At 37.1% G+C, this 16,230-nt stretch overlaps 1 protein-coding gene across 2 annotated transcripts in view; it reads right to left on the bottom strand.

Annotated features, from left to right (window-relative positions):
* Window positions 1-7,267: 7,267 nt before the first annotated feature.
* The window catches only part of fbxl4 (F-box and leucine-rich repeat protein 4), a 67,836-nt gene continuing 58,873 nt past the window's right edge, over window positions 7,268-16,230 (bottom strand). For both annotated transcript variants that reach the window (XM_052024637.1, XM_052024636.1), the window contains one exon: window positions 7,268-10,904. In XM_052024637.1, coding sequence (XP_051880597.1) covers window positions 10,741-10,904 — 164 coding nt within the window. In that variant the 3' untranslated portion in view covers window positions 7,268-10,740. The remainder of the gene's footprint in view (window positions 10,905-16,230) is intronic.

Below are 16,230 nucleotides of genomic sequence, written 5' to 3'. Positions count from 1 at the left end.
CAGACAAGATTTACGAGAATGGTTCCTGAGATGAGGCACTGCAGTTACAAGAACAGATTAAAGAAGCTGGGACTGTTTCTCTGAAGAAGAGAAAACCAAGGGAAGATTCAGTAGCCATATATAAAATGATGAGGGGTCTGGACAGAATTGGTATTGGGAGGTGGATAAATCCACTGGCGGATAAATTGCGGACTAGAGATCATAGGTATAAACTAAATGGGAAAGGAACTGAGAGTGACATGAGGGAAAACTTATTTTTAGCAGAGTTTGGATGAATCTGGAATGCATGGTCTGCAGTTGTGGTGGGGACAGGTTCTGTTGTGTCCTTCAGGAGAGAATTGGATTAATATTTGTGAAGAAAAAAATGCAGGGCTGTTGGAGAAGGTACTGGGGAGTGTGGGGGGCAGAACTAGCGAGTTGTTCTGTTAGAGAGTTGGCATGGACATGATGGGCTGAATGGCTTTCTGCCGTGCTGTTACCATTCTATGATGAGCTTTTCACCCTTAGCTTCAAATCTTTTCATGGTCGTATATTGCAGTAGAAACCTCCAACCACCTCCCTCACCCCCCAAAGTATCAAGATATCTGTGATTGTCCAATTATGACTTCTTGATCACCTCCATATTTAACTGTTCCACCTCTTGTGAGAGTGCTTTCAGCTGCCTAGGCCCTAAGCTCTGGAAATTCTATCCTAAACCTCTCTGGTTCTTTATCTTTCTTTCCTTATTTAAGATGGAGTTTAAAACCTGAAAAATAGAAAAACAACACTACAGATGCTGGAAATCTGAAATGAAACAGAAAGTGCTAGAAACACTCAACAGGTCAGGCAGAATATGATGAAGGGTCCCGGACCTCAAACTTCAACTGTTTCTCTTTTCATGGATGCTGACTGATGTGTTGAGTGTTTCCAACATTTTCTATTTTTATGACAGCTTAAAGCCTAAACTCCTTGGCCAAGTTTTTTATTACATGCTGCAATACCCCCTTTTGTAACTGCTTGACAGATTCTGTCTGATAAAGCTTCTGTGAGGTACCGTGATATATTTTTATACATCAAAGTTACTGTGTAAATCCAAATTTTTGATTCTGAAAAAATATGCAGTATACCACGATAAAAATCAAGGCATCTTCCGCAATCAATATGCTGCAGCTTTGAATCCTATAATTCAATAGCAATGTTTAAGAGGCCTTTTGACAGGCACATGAACAGGCAGAGAATGGAGGGACACAGACCATGTGTAGGCAGATGGCATCATAGTCGGTGCAAACATTGTGGGCCAAAGGGCCTCTGCTATTCTGTTCTATGTTCTATGTTTCACACAGAAACAGGTTAGAGATTTGGCAATTTTGTTAAAAAAACAGAATTGGAGTTTAATTAAGTCAGCCTCCAACAAGTAAAAGAGCCATGAAAACATTACACTACTTTCAGAGGATCCACAGAGTTAATAGACAAAATTTACACAGTGTGTTTTATTTGGATTTCATGATCTCAACCACAGTGCACACCCAATATCATTCAAAAGAACAAATTTAAATTTGATGGGGGATAACAAGTGTAGCTTGCATCTCTTTCCATAGAATACATATCCATTTGGTAGGCAATTAACCCAAAAGTAATACATGGGAAGCGTAACATAGCCTGACAAAAGTCAGCAATGTAAAAATGTTAGTTCAATCTTCACATACCAACAATTGCATAGGAAATATAATCTTTTCTGATCCAATTCCAAAAAGGATGGGCAGAGAGGAAGGGCATTTAAAATTACATGGGAGTATCCATCTTAAAACACTCAGGTAGCCACGAGAGAGCATGCAAACACAAAGAAAGTGTAGGAAAGTCTATTAGACCCAACAATTCATTCTTCTAGAGATAGTAAAACCACTTACAGCATTAACTAAACCATTGGGCAACCAGGAAATTACCTGAGAGAGGCATAAAAGAAGCATTCCTGTAGCCAGCACAGGAAGTATCCTGTGGAAATCTTTTGTCTTGCTACAGCAGCAAAATAGGACTCTAGTAGTCCATAATTCTTTAGGATTCAACTGATAGCTAACTTGTTCTCTGCAACTAAAAATATTCAAGGGTCTGTAGTGGATTCAGAACAATAGAGAAATGAGTGTCCATTCACATTCCCCACTAAGTGGTGATGCCTGCACAGCTGAATATTTCCAGCATCTGCAGCATTTTGTTCTTTTTTCAAGTGTGAGGTTAAATAAGTGTTCCAATCCGAAACTCCAAGTAGGGTCCAATAAAATAAAATATTTAAACTGGGGGTGTTTTTCTGAACCACTTCTTCTGATAGCCTTATAAACATTCAAAATGTTAATTGACAGGAACACTAATTACAAAATTGTCAGAAGAGTGATGTCATCCTGTGTAATCTGCTTGACTGTGGTGTGGGAATGTGTACCAGCTGAAATTTCCAGCAAGCACCCAAACTGCAATTAAAACCATGATCTATTGCTACCTGTGAATATTTTTTATGATATAAATATGGGAATGCAAGGACCCTGCTGTGTAAACAACAGATTCTTAAACATTGAAATGGCAAAGATGGCTGTGGACTGTGTACCTTCAGATTAAAAAAGAGATGCAATTTCCAATAGTTTGATAGGCAAATCTTTATGCAATTTTAAGTAAACACTAAATATTTTGCAGAAAACACTAGGTCATTTTTACTTAACTGCTAGAGTATGCAACTTACATTGAGTTGCATTTGGGATTTCAGCATCAACAAATATCATCCATACTCTGGGTTTTCTTAAATAGTTCACTATTATTCAGTTAAAATCGACATTAAACAAACAAATAATATAGATTTGATTAGTAAGCATTCCAGTACATTTTTGGGTTACAAAACCTTCCTTTCACCTGGAAATCCATGTTTGAATGTGGTTGGTCACAAAGTTTTAGATTTAGTTTTTTTTGCTTATCAATATGAGCTCACTTTGAGGAGAAGGGGAGTGCTACTAAAACTTTACAACTAATGCGGTAAAACTGCACCCACCATGAAGCCATCTTTTCAATGTTTAAAGTTAAATACATCGCTGAGTTCAAGAATATTTTTAAGTAAGTTAATGGTAGCATTTTGTCAATACTTTGCGGATTGAAATGTGATGGAGTATCAGCAAACTGCATGGTTCTTTTCAAGTTATGTCTGAAAGTTAGCTACGCACTCATCCGTAGTACCTGAGCGCAAAGCGGCGAAGAATTGGCAGTGTAACCTGTTCCTACTTACTTGTACCACTCTTATATAACTGCCAAGGTTAAACAAGTAAGGCAATTCAAAACCTGGGATTGTTTGACTTGTCTCCAAAAATGAACCATATGTTTCTTTCCATTAAAATAATACAATCAATAAATTTAGCTAAAGGAAAATGTTCTTCCATATACGAATCATTCAGTTGAGACGCATTTTATTTATTAAACAATCCGTTTTTTCTTGAGTTACTTCGAGGCTGGATTCGGTATTATTTCAAATACTATAACTGGACAGCAAAGTATTTAAAAGCGATAAAACTCCACTTATTTAGGCAATCCTCGTTAATTTAAGGAGTAAATTTATTAACTGTAACCCATTTTAAAACGCAGGATCAAGGACCGATTGCAAATTACAAATTGTCTTGCCGTTCCATATTCGATAACTGGTGCCTCTTTCCCGGGTGCTAAATTTCCGCTTATACAAATTTTTAAGACTATGTACACTCTGGATTGAAAGAAAAATGGAACCCGTTTACAATTGAAACTCAATGTCAATCTGTCGACACGAGCAGTTTTAACTAGAATAGCTAATGTCTGCTTAGCCATTCGTTCACGCTGGAAGGCCAAATTGTGTCAATGTTGAAACTATCATTTGACATAAAGGTACACATTAACAAAGAAAACAATGTTGTGATGTTTATGTAAGGGACAGGTACTGTTCAGGGACCGCATACCGCAGAATATTTGCAATATATGTCTGTTACTGCGTGGAGCCAGGAGGATTATACTTGCCTAAAAAAACACGACTCCAAACTTGCTAATATTTCAATTCGCTGCGAATAAACAGAAACTGCGCTAGAACCACTATAGATTTCTCCAAGTGGACTAGAATTAATGTTTTATGGACGATAACATCATGATGAGTCTTATTGTTTCCCTAAGCAGAGTAAGAAGATTGTTTCTATTGCAGCTGGAGGCAGAAAGCTGACTATAGTGAAGTATCTCTGTTCAATGTGACATTCTCACGTTGATCGGATTTCTGCTATAAAAGCGGGCCCGTTTTTTTCCCCCCAAAAGCACGAATAACCAAAAGGGCTTTTTCTCTTTAACCTGGATAGCAACTCCCAGGCCACTCAGTTAAATGGCCCGTATTTTTTTGTGCTGGATCCTACCAGCAGAATCCAGATGAATCAGGCATTAGGGCAAAGGGACAGTTTTCTCTCTTTTTCCCGTGAAGCTCTAGGCAGTTCTGCAGGAATTCCACTGGTGCTGTTCAACATATATTTGCTGCAGGTATAAAAGATGTTAGGCGATGCGGTAATGATCTGACCAGTGAATCGAGCCACATTTCTCATCTGATGGGCTGCCGACTTCCACCTATCGTACTTTTGAAATGATTGATGTTACTCATCAGGTACCACATGCATATTGTTAGTGTTGAGTGATCTTGCTTTGCCGGGATACAATGAAAATAGATTAATAATCCGCTCGCAGGGCCTGTCTGATTCCCCAACTATGAGATTCCATAAAGTCTAACATTTAAATTAATCTTAGCTGGGATTACATTTCCAGGGATCTAAGCGATTCCTGAAGTAAAACCCTAAAGTGGAAACATACAGCGAGTCAGGCAGCATCGGTAAAAGAGAAACAGAACTTCAACTTGAAACTTTAAGTCTGTTTCTCCTTCCATAGATGCTGAGTGACCTGCCGAGTGTTTAGAGCATTCCCTGGCTTTATTTCAGATTTCCAGCAGCTGATTTTTTTTCGCCTAGTAAACCAGGTTTAATTTTGCCCTGAAGTGACACTCTGTTGTGTTATATCTCTGTTATACTACCCTTCTCCTGAGTTAGTTTGGGCCCTAACTCTCGATGTACGCTTTACATTTAGTACCATTGCGAAGCAAAACTTATTTTGTATTACCGTTGATATTCTAGAATTGCTCCAGATGGGGGCAATTCTAGAATTTCAACGGTAATACAAAATAACGAGAACAAAATCTCGTTCATCAGCGAGAACAAAATCGCTGGAGATGTTGTCCTATGGATAAAATATTCACACAAGCCCCTTTCAAAGAGTACTGGATGCTTTTGCGCTGGCGGAGCCTTCTTTCTGGGGTTCTCCTGGACATTAAACAACTGAGGCTTTTCTCCTATGCAAAGCTTTTAATTAGTTTAAGGTGCTTGCAAAACGTCGGAAGTCGTGGTAAGGCACCAACACGTTTTGCTGCTGGGATTGTACACATTGGTTTACCTGGCAGTTCCGAAACACAATCAAACAGGACAGCAAAGGAAAACGAAAACTCGGAGCAGATGAGACGAGTCTGCGCGGGCACATTAGATGTTCTATTTGTGTAAATTCTGTATTGAAGCAACCTGGAGCTGAAATTCCAGTCTTTGTTCATTGCAGTAGAAAATTAGAAATGAACAGCATTTGGCTTCTATAACTTCATTGATCTCTAATTTTTTGTTTTCACCACAGCCACCTGCTCTGGTAAATGGTGCATCCAATCATATCTCCAAGCATTCTGAGGCTGAAGGCACTTTGCAGGAGTGACCTTTTTAAGTGCAATATGCAGCCAGCCTATCGGTGTTGTGTTTTCAACTGCAAATATCAGCGTTCCCGTTCAGGCAAACACACAGTACATGCATACATTCACAAAGTTGTCGTAAAAGTTAATGTGTCAGTTTTCCAACAATCTCTGATGAACAGCATTTGCTGATGTGAAGATCAGAAACACAAAGACTCGAAAACCCAATGCGTCATTTCTTTGCAGTTTCTGAGGCTGGATATTTTCTCAGAAATCTGGTGGGAAGTAGAAAATAGCCAAAAATTACAAATAACAAGAAGCATTTATGGCTTTTTTTTCCTGGGCCTATCAAGTTGGTTTTGAGACTTGCATCAGGAGTGCCTGAGACTGGAGAGTTTGAGAAGGGGGGGGGGGGGGGAGAATAACAAGCTGAAGAAGAGTCCCAAGGTTAAATTTAAACCTTTAAAATAAACCTTAAAACATCCATCATTACTCTTTAATAGTTGACAGAAAACGCAACAATGTGCGTGTTGGCTTTGGTTCCTGGCATTCAGCATTCAAGGGGGAAGGGCAGCAGAGAACGTCAAGGTGTTGCCACAGAGGGACATGGAGGCCAAGTCATTGGGTGTATGTAAGGCAGAGATTGATAGCTTCTTGATTGGTAAGGGTGCTAAGGGTTACAGGGAGAAGGCAGGAGAATATTGTTGAAAAAAAATCAGCCATGATTGAATGGGTGGAGCAGACTCGATGGGCTGAATGGACTATATCTCCTGGTCTTATGGGAGCTTGATATACACAAATTAGCTGTTGCACTCCCTACATTATGCAGTGACTATATTTTACTATATATTGCCCATGAAGTGGTTTGTTATATCCTGAGGGCATAAAAGGTGCTACAGAAATCCAAGTCTTTCTTTCTTTGAATGGCATTGAACAATTTTATTAACTCAAGAAATATATATAAAAATAATTACTTCTTAAGCAATCACAAACTTCCTTTTACATCACTTGTTATAGGGATGTTACTGCATTGTAACAAATTTCAAAAAATACAAGCTCATCAAAAAGTGCAATATTTATTAACATGCTGCATAATTCACTGTGTCAAAAATCAATTGACTATTCTACAAATGCATCACCCATATAGTGCAATCTAATGTAGAGCTTCGACAGAAAGTTGTATTTTAAGTTCAAAAATGTTAAAAATGCAACTCTTGTGGTAATTTATCAAACTTTTAACAGGAACACTTTTTATTTTCTTCACTTCTGTATTGTTTCTTCAACTAGCAGAGCAATAAAGCAGGTTGCCGACTTCTTGTGTCATTTCCAACAACCATGTAAAGCAGATGGGCAGCAAGATGGGATAGGGAGAGCCATATTTTCTGCACATGTGTACATTGTAACACATGCCTTTTTGACTATCTTGGAAAGACTATCACTCACCTTGGAAGGGTTCAGGTCACAATGCTGTAAAGGATATGTCTTAATTTCATTACTATGCCACCATATTTCAGTTCTCTTACTTCCCCAGTACAAGTTTTGAATATTGATAACAAATTAAATCTATAGAGTCTACAGTGCAATTGAGCTGTTAGTTATTTTCTCAAAAAAAATCACACTTTTCTTTTGTTACTGATTTCCCTGGAATATGAAGTTATGGCAGTCCAGTAGATATCTGCATAAAATGCAATATCGGTACTAGATTAAACATTGTACTTCAATAGCCTGGAAGAGATACGTGACATCTCTCCCATCACCTGCCTTCCAATCAGATTCCTCTTCTTCCATTAAATCAGGAAAGGCAAATATGTAAATTTGGAGTCAAAAGGATCTGAACTTTCCAAGTTCATGAGTATGTTTGTCAGTGCTGCTGTAGATAAGCAGGATCTACACAAAGGGAACACTGCAGATGTTCTGGTGAAAACTATCCTCTCCTCAACCTTTCAAATGAGTTGTTTCACTAGTTATGTAAAAAAGTAACAACAGGAAATATATGCTTGAACAAACATCTTCAGACTGGTTAACCTCTGTGTCCTTTGAGAGGATGGGAAGCAATGTAAACGGGAGTTTGGACATTTCAGAGTTTTTTTAAAAATGGGACTCAACTGAGTGGCAGAATTAAAAGGATTTTATCTCATAGACATTACTTTGGGGATTTCTTTCTAGAAAGGAGCTCACTCCAAAAGGCTTTGCAAATAACAAAGATTTTACAAGATTGAACAAATAAAACATTTTCATGACACTGCTCTTTATCCTAATACAAATATTGTTTGTTCTTCTCAAAGCCACAGGTTGCTAAACATTTGCAGCATTAAAAGCAAAATCCTTATATTCTAAATTGTTTATTCTTTCAGGCTGCACACTTTAAGATGTCCATACATCCTCCAAAAAAGAGAGAAAACAGTTGGTTGATAAAGCAAGTAAAATAAATGCTAATTATTTGCACAGATTATTTATTAATGCAGATAATAGTCTGAGAAATTATGACTGTCAGTGATAAATTTCTGTCGTACCTTGGCCAAGAGAATACTTTGAAAATCAATAGATTTCTAAAACACTACCCAGCACTAATGTATGAACAACACGATATTGATGAAGTATTTTAACATATGGAAACATATGACGTTAATGGATTAAGGCGGCAATTGTTTCAATACCTACATTGATTATTTGAAAGTTTAGAATTTGTGCTTTCACATAAGAAGTCAATGACTTGGCAGCAAAATAATTTTCCTCTTCTTCCTTTCCATTATTTTAAAACAATATCCTTTTGGCATGATCTACAAATATGTAATGATAGTAGGAAATGGAAGGATTCTTCTAAATTTATCTACATATTTAAACCAGTTTTGAGAACGTTTAGGACTTCTGGAAAATAACTGTCAATATTTACTCTCTATCACTCCATTTAAGCCATTATAATGTGACTTTTGTGGGTCATCTAAATTCAAATATACATGATTCTGATATTCCCAGAAATCAATTCCAGCACAACCTGCTTTTGCACTATGGCAGCATTTTACATTTTACTTCAGGCTGCACCAGACATTAAATACACAGAGAAAAGAATCACCATTACAATGGAGGAAGTGATCTGAAATCAGATTACTGCCCTGTATTCATGATACTTTGATCCTGTATGAAATAAATGCCTTGTGAAAAAATACACCTGAGCATTATTTGATTTGAGGTTAGCCAAAACGTATATTAAAAATATTTTGCATTTTTCTTTTATTGTGCAAATAAGCCAATATTCAATCAAATACCTGATTACATTTAAATCTGATGTAAATCCCTGATAAGAGCTATTCTTTTAGTGAACAAACACTTTCACTAAAATTGAAAATGGGGACTCCTAATAGACACTATGAATTTTCTACAAGAACATTTCAACTTGCTTTAAGAACACATTTTCATCATGTCTTTAACCTCAAATTCAATGTAGTCTGATTCTGTGCTGGGATTAAAATGAAGAAAATTAAACTTACTTATTATGAAACACCAACAAGGAAAACATATCATGCACAATATTAATCAAAATATTCAGATTCATAATATACAAGAATATTTAAAATGTAAACTGATCAAAAGAGGGTATACCAGATCAACCAACTGGTCAAAGGAGTTGGTTTTATGGACTGATTGTTTTCACCAACAGCAATGAACACAGGCAGAAATTATAATTGTATGCAAAAATTTCATGTAGATGACATTACTAATTAACACTACCTAGACAGAATCTTTCCTCATGTGGAGCATCCTCAAAACATCCAATTATAATTAAAATGGTAAAATATGTCAAACATGAGAAGAGATAAAAATCTCAATCTATGTTCTCAATAATGAGGTAAGATTTAAAACTTACTGTCCAACTAGATGGTTAATTCTGCAGTGGCTAGAGTGATCATGCAACATAGCTAAAAAAAATTGTATGAGGAAGCTTGACAAATTGCTGAGTAAACAAATCTATGCAAGTCTTAATTGAATAATGAACAGGCTCCAACACGTTGTGTCTTGTTAGGAAAGTATGAGTGTAAGCAATACTCATCTTTTATTCCTGATCAAATGCAAGCTAAAACTCAGAACCTTCAGAAGTCAAATTTAATCATTGTTGTGAATAAAAATATTTCAATGTGCATCTTTACCCTTTAAACATAGAAGAGTAATGGCATAACTTAAAATTCTCTACAGAAGTGGTAATATATAAAATACTAAACACACAATATTGTAAGTTTCTTAAAATAACCAATCTTTTCTCATAACAACATTCAATCGAATAGCATGGCTAGCAGATTTTTGTATAATGATATTGTGTGATGTGAAATACTGTATCAGTACTCCCAGTGTAGAGACATATCAGAATTCCAGTATTTCCCTCAAGAGCAGTGTAAAGATTTGTCAATTGAAATCAAAGCATTCTGCTCTTTATACTATGATGTGGACTGGAAGTTTCAGTCTGCAATAGGAACTCTTGTTTTGAGATACACAGTTACTCAGTCAACAATACAAATATATAAGTACAAACCAGGTTGCCAATGCAAACTTTCAAACAATGCAATCCTTACCATCTAAAACCCCTGTACATCAAGTTTCTTGGCATCCATTCCACTAACCTGAGAGGTATAACCCTTCTGGCCTTTAAAAGTATGCTTCGGGGAAAAAAAACTTAATTTGAAATATTACTTATTGTTGCTAGTTTACAGTAGGGGAATACAATTAAAGACACATATATATCTTGGCTACTGAATTATTACAAAAACACGTGTTTGGTTCCTTCCAAAACTTCACTCTCACTCCATATCGTCAGTGTTGATTTAGTTGCCCAGAACCACTCTTCATGATTGCAACAATTACACTTTTGGTAATTTCCCAGAAGGAGGGCTAGATTGGAAATGTGCCAAAGAGTTAGGAATTAAGCTTCAAGTTAAGATGCATTTTGTTAAATCCCAGAAAGCAAATCAGGACTAGAGAATTGATGACTCATTTTTCATAATGAGGAAGAGCAAGGCTGGTCACTGGGTGTAACTCTTCTTAATTGATACGTTTGGGAAGTTGGCGCTGAGTTCTTGTACCACTCGACTGTCAATCTGGGAACAGAAGGAAACGTCTAGCAGACGGAGCTCTTTACAATACTGAAGCAACTTTTGTAAGGCCCCAGGGCTCACCATTCGTGTTCCTGTAAGAAAATTCAAGGAGGAAAGTGAATCATAGGTTAAATAATCCCAAGGGCCTGCTCAGTATTTCCAGCATTTTCTACTTTTACTTCAGTTTTGAAGGCACCTATAGTTTTTTTTTAGTTTTCAGGGAGTAATTAGTTGTGCAAAAAATGCCTGTATAATTTCTGGAACTTCTGATTGTAATCACATATTTTTACTTCAGTTCTAACCTTTTATTATTGGCGATCAAATTAGTTATCATAAGTGTTCTGGTAACAACAGTGATGACCCAATTAATTCCCAAGAAGAAGTTTCAGGAACAGAACCAGACCTCAAGTTAGTTCAACAATTTATTTAATTAAGTCTGATCTATATCTTAACCCCAGCTACCCTCCTTTGTTTTTTAATCCTTCACACCCGTGCCTTACAGAAATTTATTAATCTTTTTCAATATTTTCAACTGATCTAGTCTCAACAATTTTTTTATGAAGTTTGAGATTTCATGTGAACTACTTACTGAAATTACTCCTGAATGAACTGGCTTTAATTTTAAGGTTCAGTCTCTGCTCTGCACTCCTCCCACCAGAATATATTCCCTCAAATCAGCCTATCAAACCCTTCAATTATTTCAGAACACTTCAATTAAATCACCCTGAATCTATATTCAAATCAATAACAAGCATAGTCTTGGCAACCAGTGCCCATAATTTAACCCTTTCATCTTAAATTTTAATTTTGCTTAAATTCCAGCAGCGTATGAGATTTAGGGATAATACTCAAATGTTTCACTGATCATTGTACCAGCATCTGAATAATGCCTCGTGTCCATAATGTAATTAACATCTTACAGGGCAATATTGTTCTCTGTCCAATTCTGCTTTCCAAACCAAAGATCAAGTAACAACATACATGTAGATAACTCTTCAGAACTTCCCAGTATACTTAAAAAAAATTCTCACCATAAAGATGTGCTCTTTAAATCAAATTAAGCAATGAAACATGGCAGAAGATACCATGGCATCATTCTCACCAGAGCAATCTTAAAAATGCTAATAAACATTTCATTCAATTTTCTCACAACTTGATAATTCACGATCTCCCATCAAGTCCTGCTGGTGGTATTTACATTCTAAAATGTACAAAGTTTCAATACCATAACCTTATGAAGCACTGACAATTTCTCCATAACAGGAAAATTGTGCTGAACTGGCCGAATATAATGACCCAAGCAAACACAATAGAATTACAAAGGAAGGAATGGACAATCTACATGATCACATCACAAATAACCTTTCAATTTCCCCGCAATGAAATATGCACTCGTCTTGCCTAGACCATTGATATCAGTTGAGTAGCATCTTGCATTTAGATTACTGACAAGATAGTGCACAAGATGAAGATGTTGGTCAGCACATATAAAATGCAATGTTTCCCAAATGATTTCCTTTGTAACAAAATTTATTAAGTTTGTAATATTTTAATTTAATCATCCATTGCAATCATTGGAAGTCTGCAATATTAAAATAAATTCCCTTATACTTTTGGTTAAATATTTTACAATCTACAACAAAAGAATATAATCTATTTGGCACTGTATTAGTATTCAATCATCTGCATGGTATAATATTCCAGTTATTTTTATTTTCTGTGGTGCCACTGAAGGTACAAGTGAACATTGTAATGAATACAAAATGTAAAAAATAATAAAAAAAATCTGTATGCAGCAACATTGAGGAGTTGATGTCTTTATTTCCCTTAACTTGTCATCTCTGATCGATTTAAAAAATCTCCTCCAGAACTAGCTCTTCTGCCACATAGAATTTGAGAAAAATTCCCCTTTCCTGGTAATAGTCTTTCTGTTTGTCATCAAGTACAAAAAAAATCAGACTTTGATAATCATGAAAAATATCTGCAATATTCCTTTATGTTAAATATGATAAGCACCACCTAATTATTTCGATCACCCCTAATTTCTTGAAAACTTCTAACAACCTATTTAAATTCCAGGAACTACAACCCTAATCTCTTTCATAACTTAACTCTTGGAGTCTAGGTATTATTCTGGTGAAATGGAAAGAACAAAAAAAGGCTGAAAATACACAGCTAGTCAGAAGGCATCTGTGGAAAGAGAAAAGGAGTTAATGTTGAAGATTATTGACCTGAAACTGGTCTACCTTACTATCAGGCAATGGATTCTCCATTCAAATCACTAGTTGACTGAAATATATTTTTCCTCATGTCACTTGGTTCTTTCCCAATTGTTATGTTCCTGATAGACAGGGTTTCAACTTCATTGAATATCTTCGTAATAGTGAAAACCTCACTCTTTGCTTTTCTTTTTGAATAAGTATGGAAATAAGGAAAACATATAACAAATACAATATTGTTTATAACATTAAAATTTTCAAAGACTGGAAAGATCAGATCAACTCAAGTAGCAAAGGCAATGACCTTCCATTTTTGAGAACAATGGACCTGACCTTATTGCCAGTGTCAACTTGCTGGTTTATGTAACCCTGATACTAAATGGCAAGGCTCTGCTTGTGGGCAATGCCTTCATGATGTAACGAGTGGGCTAGAGAATTGCCCACAACATTGTTGAAACACTTTGCTATTCAGCTAAGCTACACCTCTGTCTTAACCAGCTGTCAAATCTGTGAAGTACTTTGAATGCCCTTGGAAGTCCATGACCTCAAGGAATATTCAAAAACTTAAAAATCACTGAACTTGAAAAATCAAAATACTTAAAAATCTTTAAACAATTGAAACTATTGTCAGTATTAAATCCAAGAATATGTGCATGTTACTACCATCGGGGAGGAAGTACAATGAATGACTTAGGAACAGCTTCTTCCCCTCTGCCATTAGATTTCTGAATGGTCCATGAACAATGAACACTATTTTGTTATTCCTTTTTTTGCACAATGTATTTATATTGTAATTTATAGTAATTTTTATGTCTTGCGCTATACTGTTGCCACAAAACAACAAATTTCACAACTTATGCCAGTGATAATAAACCTGATTCTGATGACCTTATTCTTGCTCTTGTCTCTAGCAGCTATTCCCCTCTTTTGAAACATATGGGCTCACTGTTCCTGCGGAGCCTAATCTGGCACAGGCTCAGCGGGCAAATACTCTGGCAAGTTAATGCTCCATTCCTGGACTCCAGAAAAACTCCAACGTCAGAGTGTAATAAGAAAAAAAAGTGCAGAGCAGACAGAAGGTTCCAGACTTCCACATTTTCATGGGAATCCTGAACCTGAAGCTATTCGGGGAAAAATGTCAACAATTCAGTCGCAGAAAGACTGGCATTTCCCTGGAAGCTCCAGCCCAATACATGTTAGAAACAACAAGGAGCAAGATAATCATGGATTAGAGGTGAGTAATAAAGCAAAATTAGTTAACAACCTGAAAGTATGGGAGGATGTTACAAAGAGGACGGTAATAACAGCAACTAATATTTACAGAGCACCTTTTATGTAGCAAAAATATCCAAATGTGTTTTGCAGGAAACTGAGCAATAAGAAGATCAGGATGGAGGTTCTCACAGTGGACCATCTGTGATGCTGAGGAAATCATAGATAACTAATTTAGCAAGCTGGTCACACCACAAATACTGGGGCGATGGCAGAAAAGTGATGGGTGACCACCAGGCAGAGTAGTAGGAACAGGGAGACAGTGCAGGAGACTCCTGTGACCATCTTCCTCTCAAACAGACATGTCTTGTGGGAATAACGCGAGGGAAAAGGTGGTACAGCCATGTTAATAGCAAGCCAGTGGCTCTGCTCATAGGAGAGGATAAAGACTGGGAGAGCGACAGTGATAGTGGATCCAAATGTGAGGGGAGTGGACTGATGTTACAAGTTGTTACAAGTGAGATTCCTGGATGCTATGTTGCCTCCCTGGTGGTTGGGTCAGGGATGTATCAACATAGCTGCAGGGCATTCTGGAGGGGAGGGTGAACAGTCAGTGATCTTGGTGCATATCCATACTTTCAACATAGGCAGAAAAAGGGCCAAGGCCCTGTAATTTACATTTAAGGAGTTAGCAGCTAAATTAGAAACTAGGATTGTAAAAGGCAGTAATCTCAGGATTACTTTCTGCGCCACACACTGGTGAATAAAGGAAAAGGAGAATAAGGATACAAGCAAAGAGCAGGAGTAGGCCACTCAGCCCCTCAAACCTGCCCCATCATTCAATATGATCATGGCTGATCTACCCCAGGCCTTGCCTTCTCTTCTGTGCCAATTCCCCAAAGCTTTCAATTCCTTGATCTTTCAAAAATGTATTTACTTCCTCCTTAAATACTCCCAATGTTCTAGCCTCCACAACTCACCTGGGTAGAGAATTCTGGAGATTCACCAACCTCTGTGAAAACAAGTTACTATGCCCTTCGCTTTTAAATGACTACCCCTAATCTTGTAACTGTCTCCCCTCATTAAAGTTTCTTCCACCAGTGGAAACACCTTGACAACTATCCCCATTTTTATTGTTTCAATAAGATCACCACCCCCCCCCCTCCATTCTACTGATATTCTTTTTTCAATAGACTAGGTTACTGCATGGCTGAAGAGATGGTGCAGGAGGTAGAGTTTAGACTACAAGAACAAGGTGACCAACTCTGGGGAAGCTGGGACTTGTACACCTGGACAGAATTGTAACTACTGTCATCGCAGGATATTTGCAGGTGGTTTTGGGGAGAATTTAAGCTATAATGTTGGAGGGGATAGGAACCTGAGCAGGGAGGCTGACGAGCAGGAAATACAAATAGAAACATAGGATGGGAAACAAAAGTGCATAGGTGGAAAGCACAGAAATAAAGGGTGAGAAACAGACAGGTCCATAGATTGAAATAATATTAGAATAAAGAATGCTAAAAAGACAAGCATAAAGGCTTTGTGTTTCAATGCACGTAGTATTTACAACATAGTGGTGGTTGCAAAGACATAGCTGCAGGGTGACCAGGGATGGAAACTGAACATGCCAGGTTACACAATATTCAGTAGGGTCAAGTAAGATGGGCAAGGAGGTAGAGTAATAATGTTAGTTAATGAAGAAATTAATATAATATTGAGAAAGGATGCTAGCTCAGAAACCCGATGGGGAATCTGAATGGGTTGAGTTGATAAACATTGAGTAGGAAATAGCTGTGTGGGTTGTATGTAGACGTTCAAACTGTAGTGATGATGCATTAAGCTGGAAATTGGAGACATTTTTGATAAAGAGGCAACTGCAATTATGGGTGACACCATTCTACATATATATTCGACAAACCAAATTGGGAATAATACTGTAGAGGAGGAATTCAAATATTGGTGTCCTGAATCAAGGTACAGGTGACCC

This window comes from Pristis pectinata, chromosome 10 (genome assembly GCF_009764475.1).
Source record: "Pristis pectinata isolate sPriPec2 chromosome 10, sPriPec2.1.pri, whole genome shotgun sequence".
NCBI classification, from domain to species: Eukaryota; Metazoa; Chordata; class Chondrichthyes; order Rhinopristiformes; family Pristidae; genus Pristis; species Pristis pectinata.
Note: the sequence above shows the minus strand (reverse complement) of the source record. Positions and strands in the feature narration are given on the sequence as shown.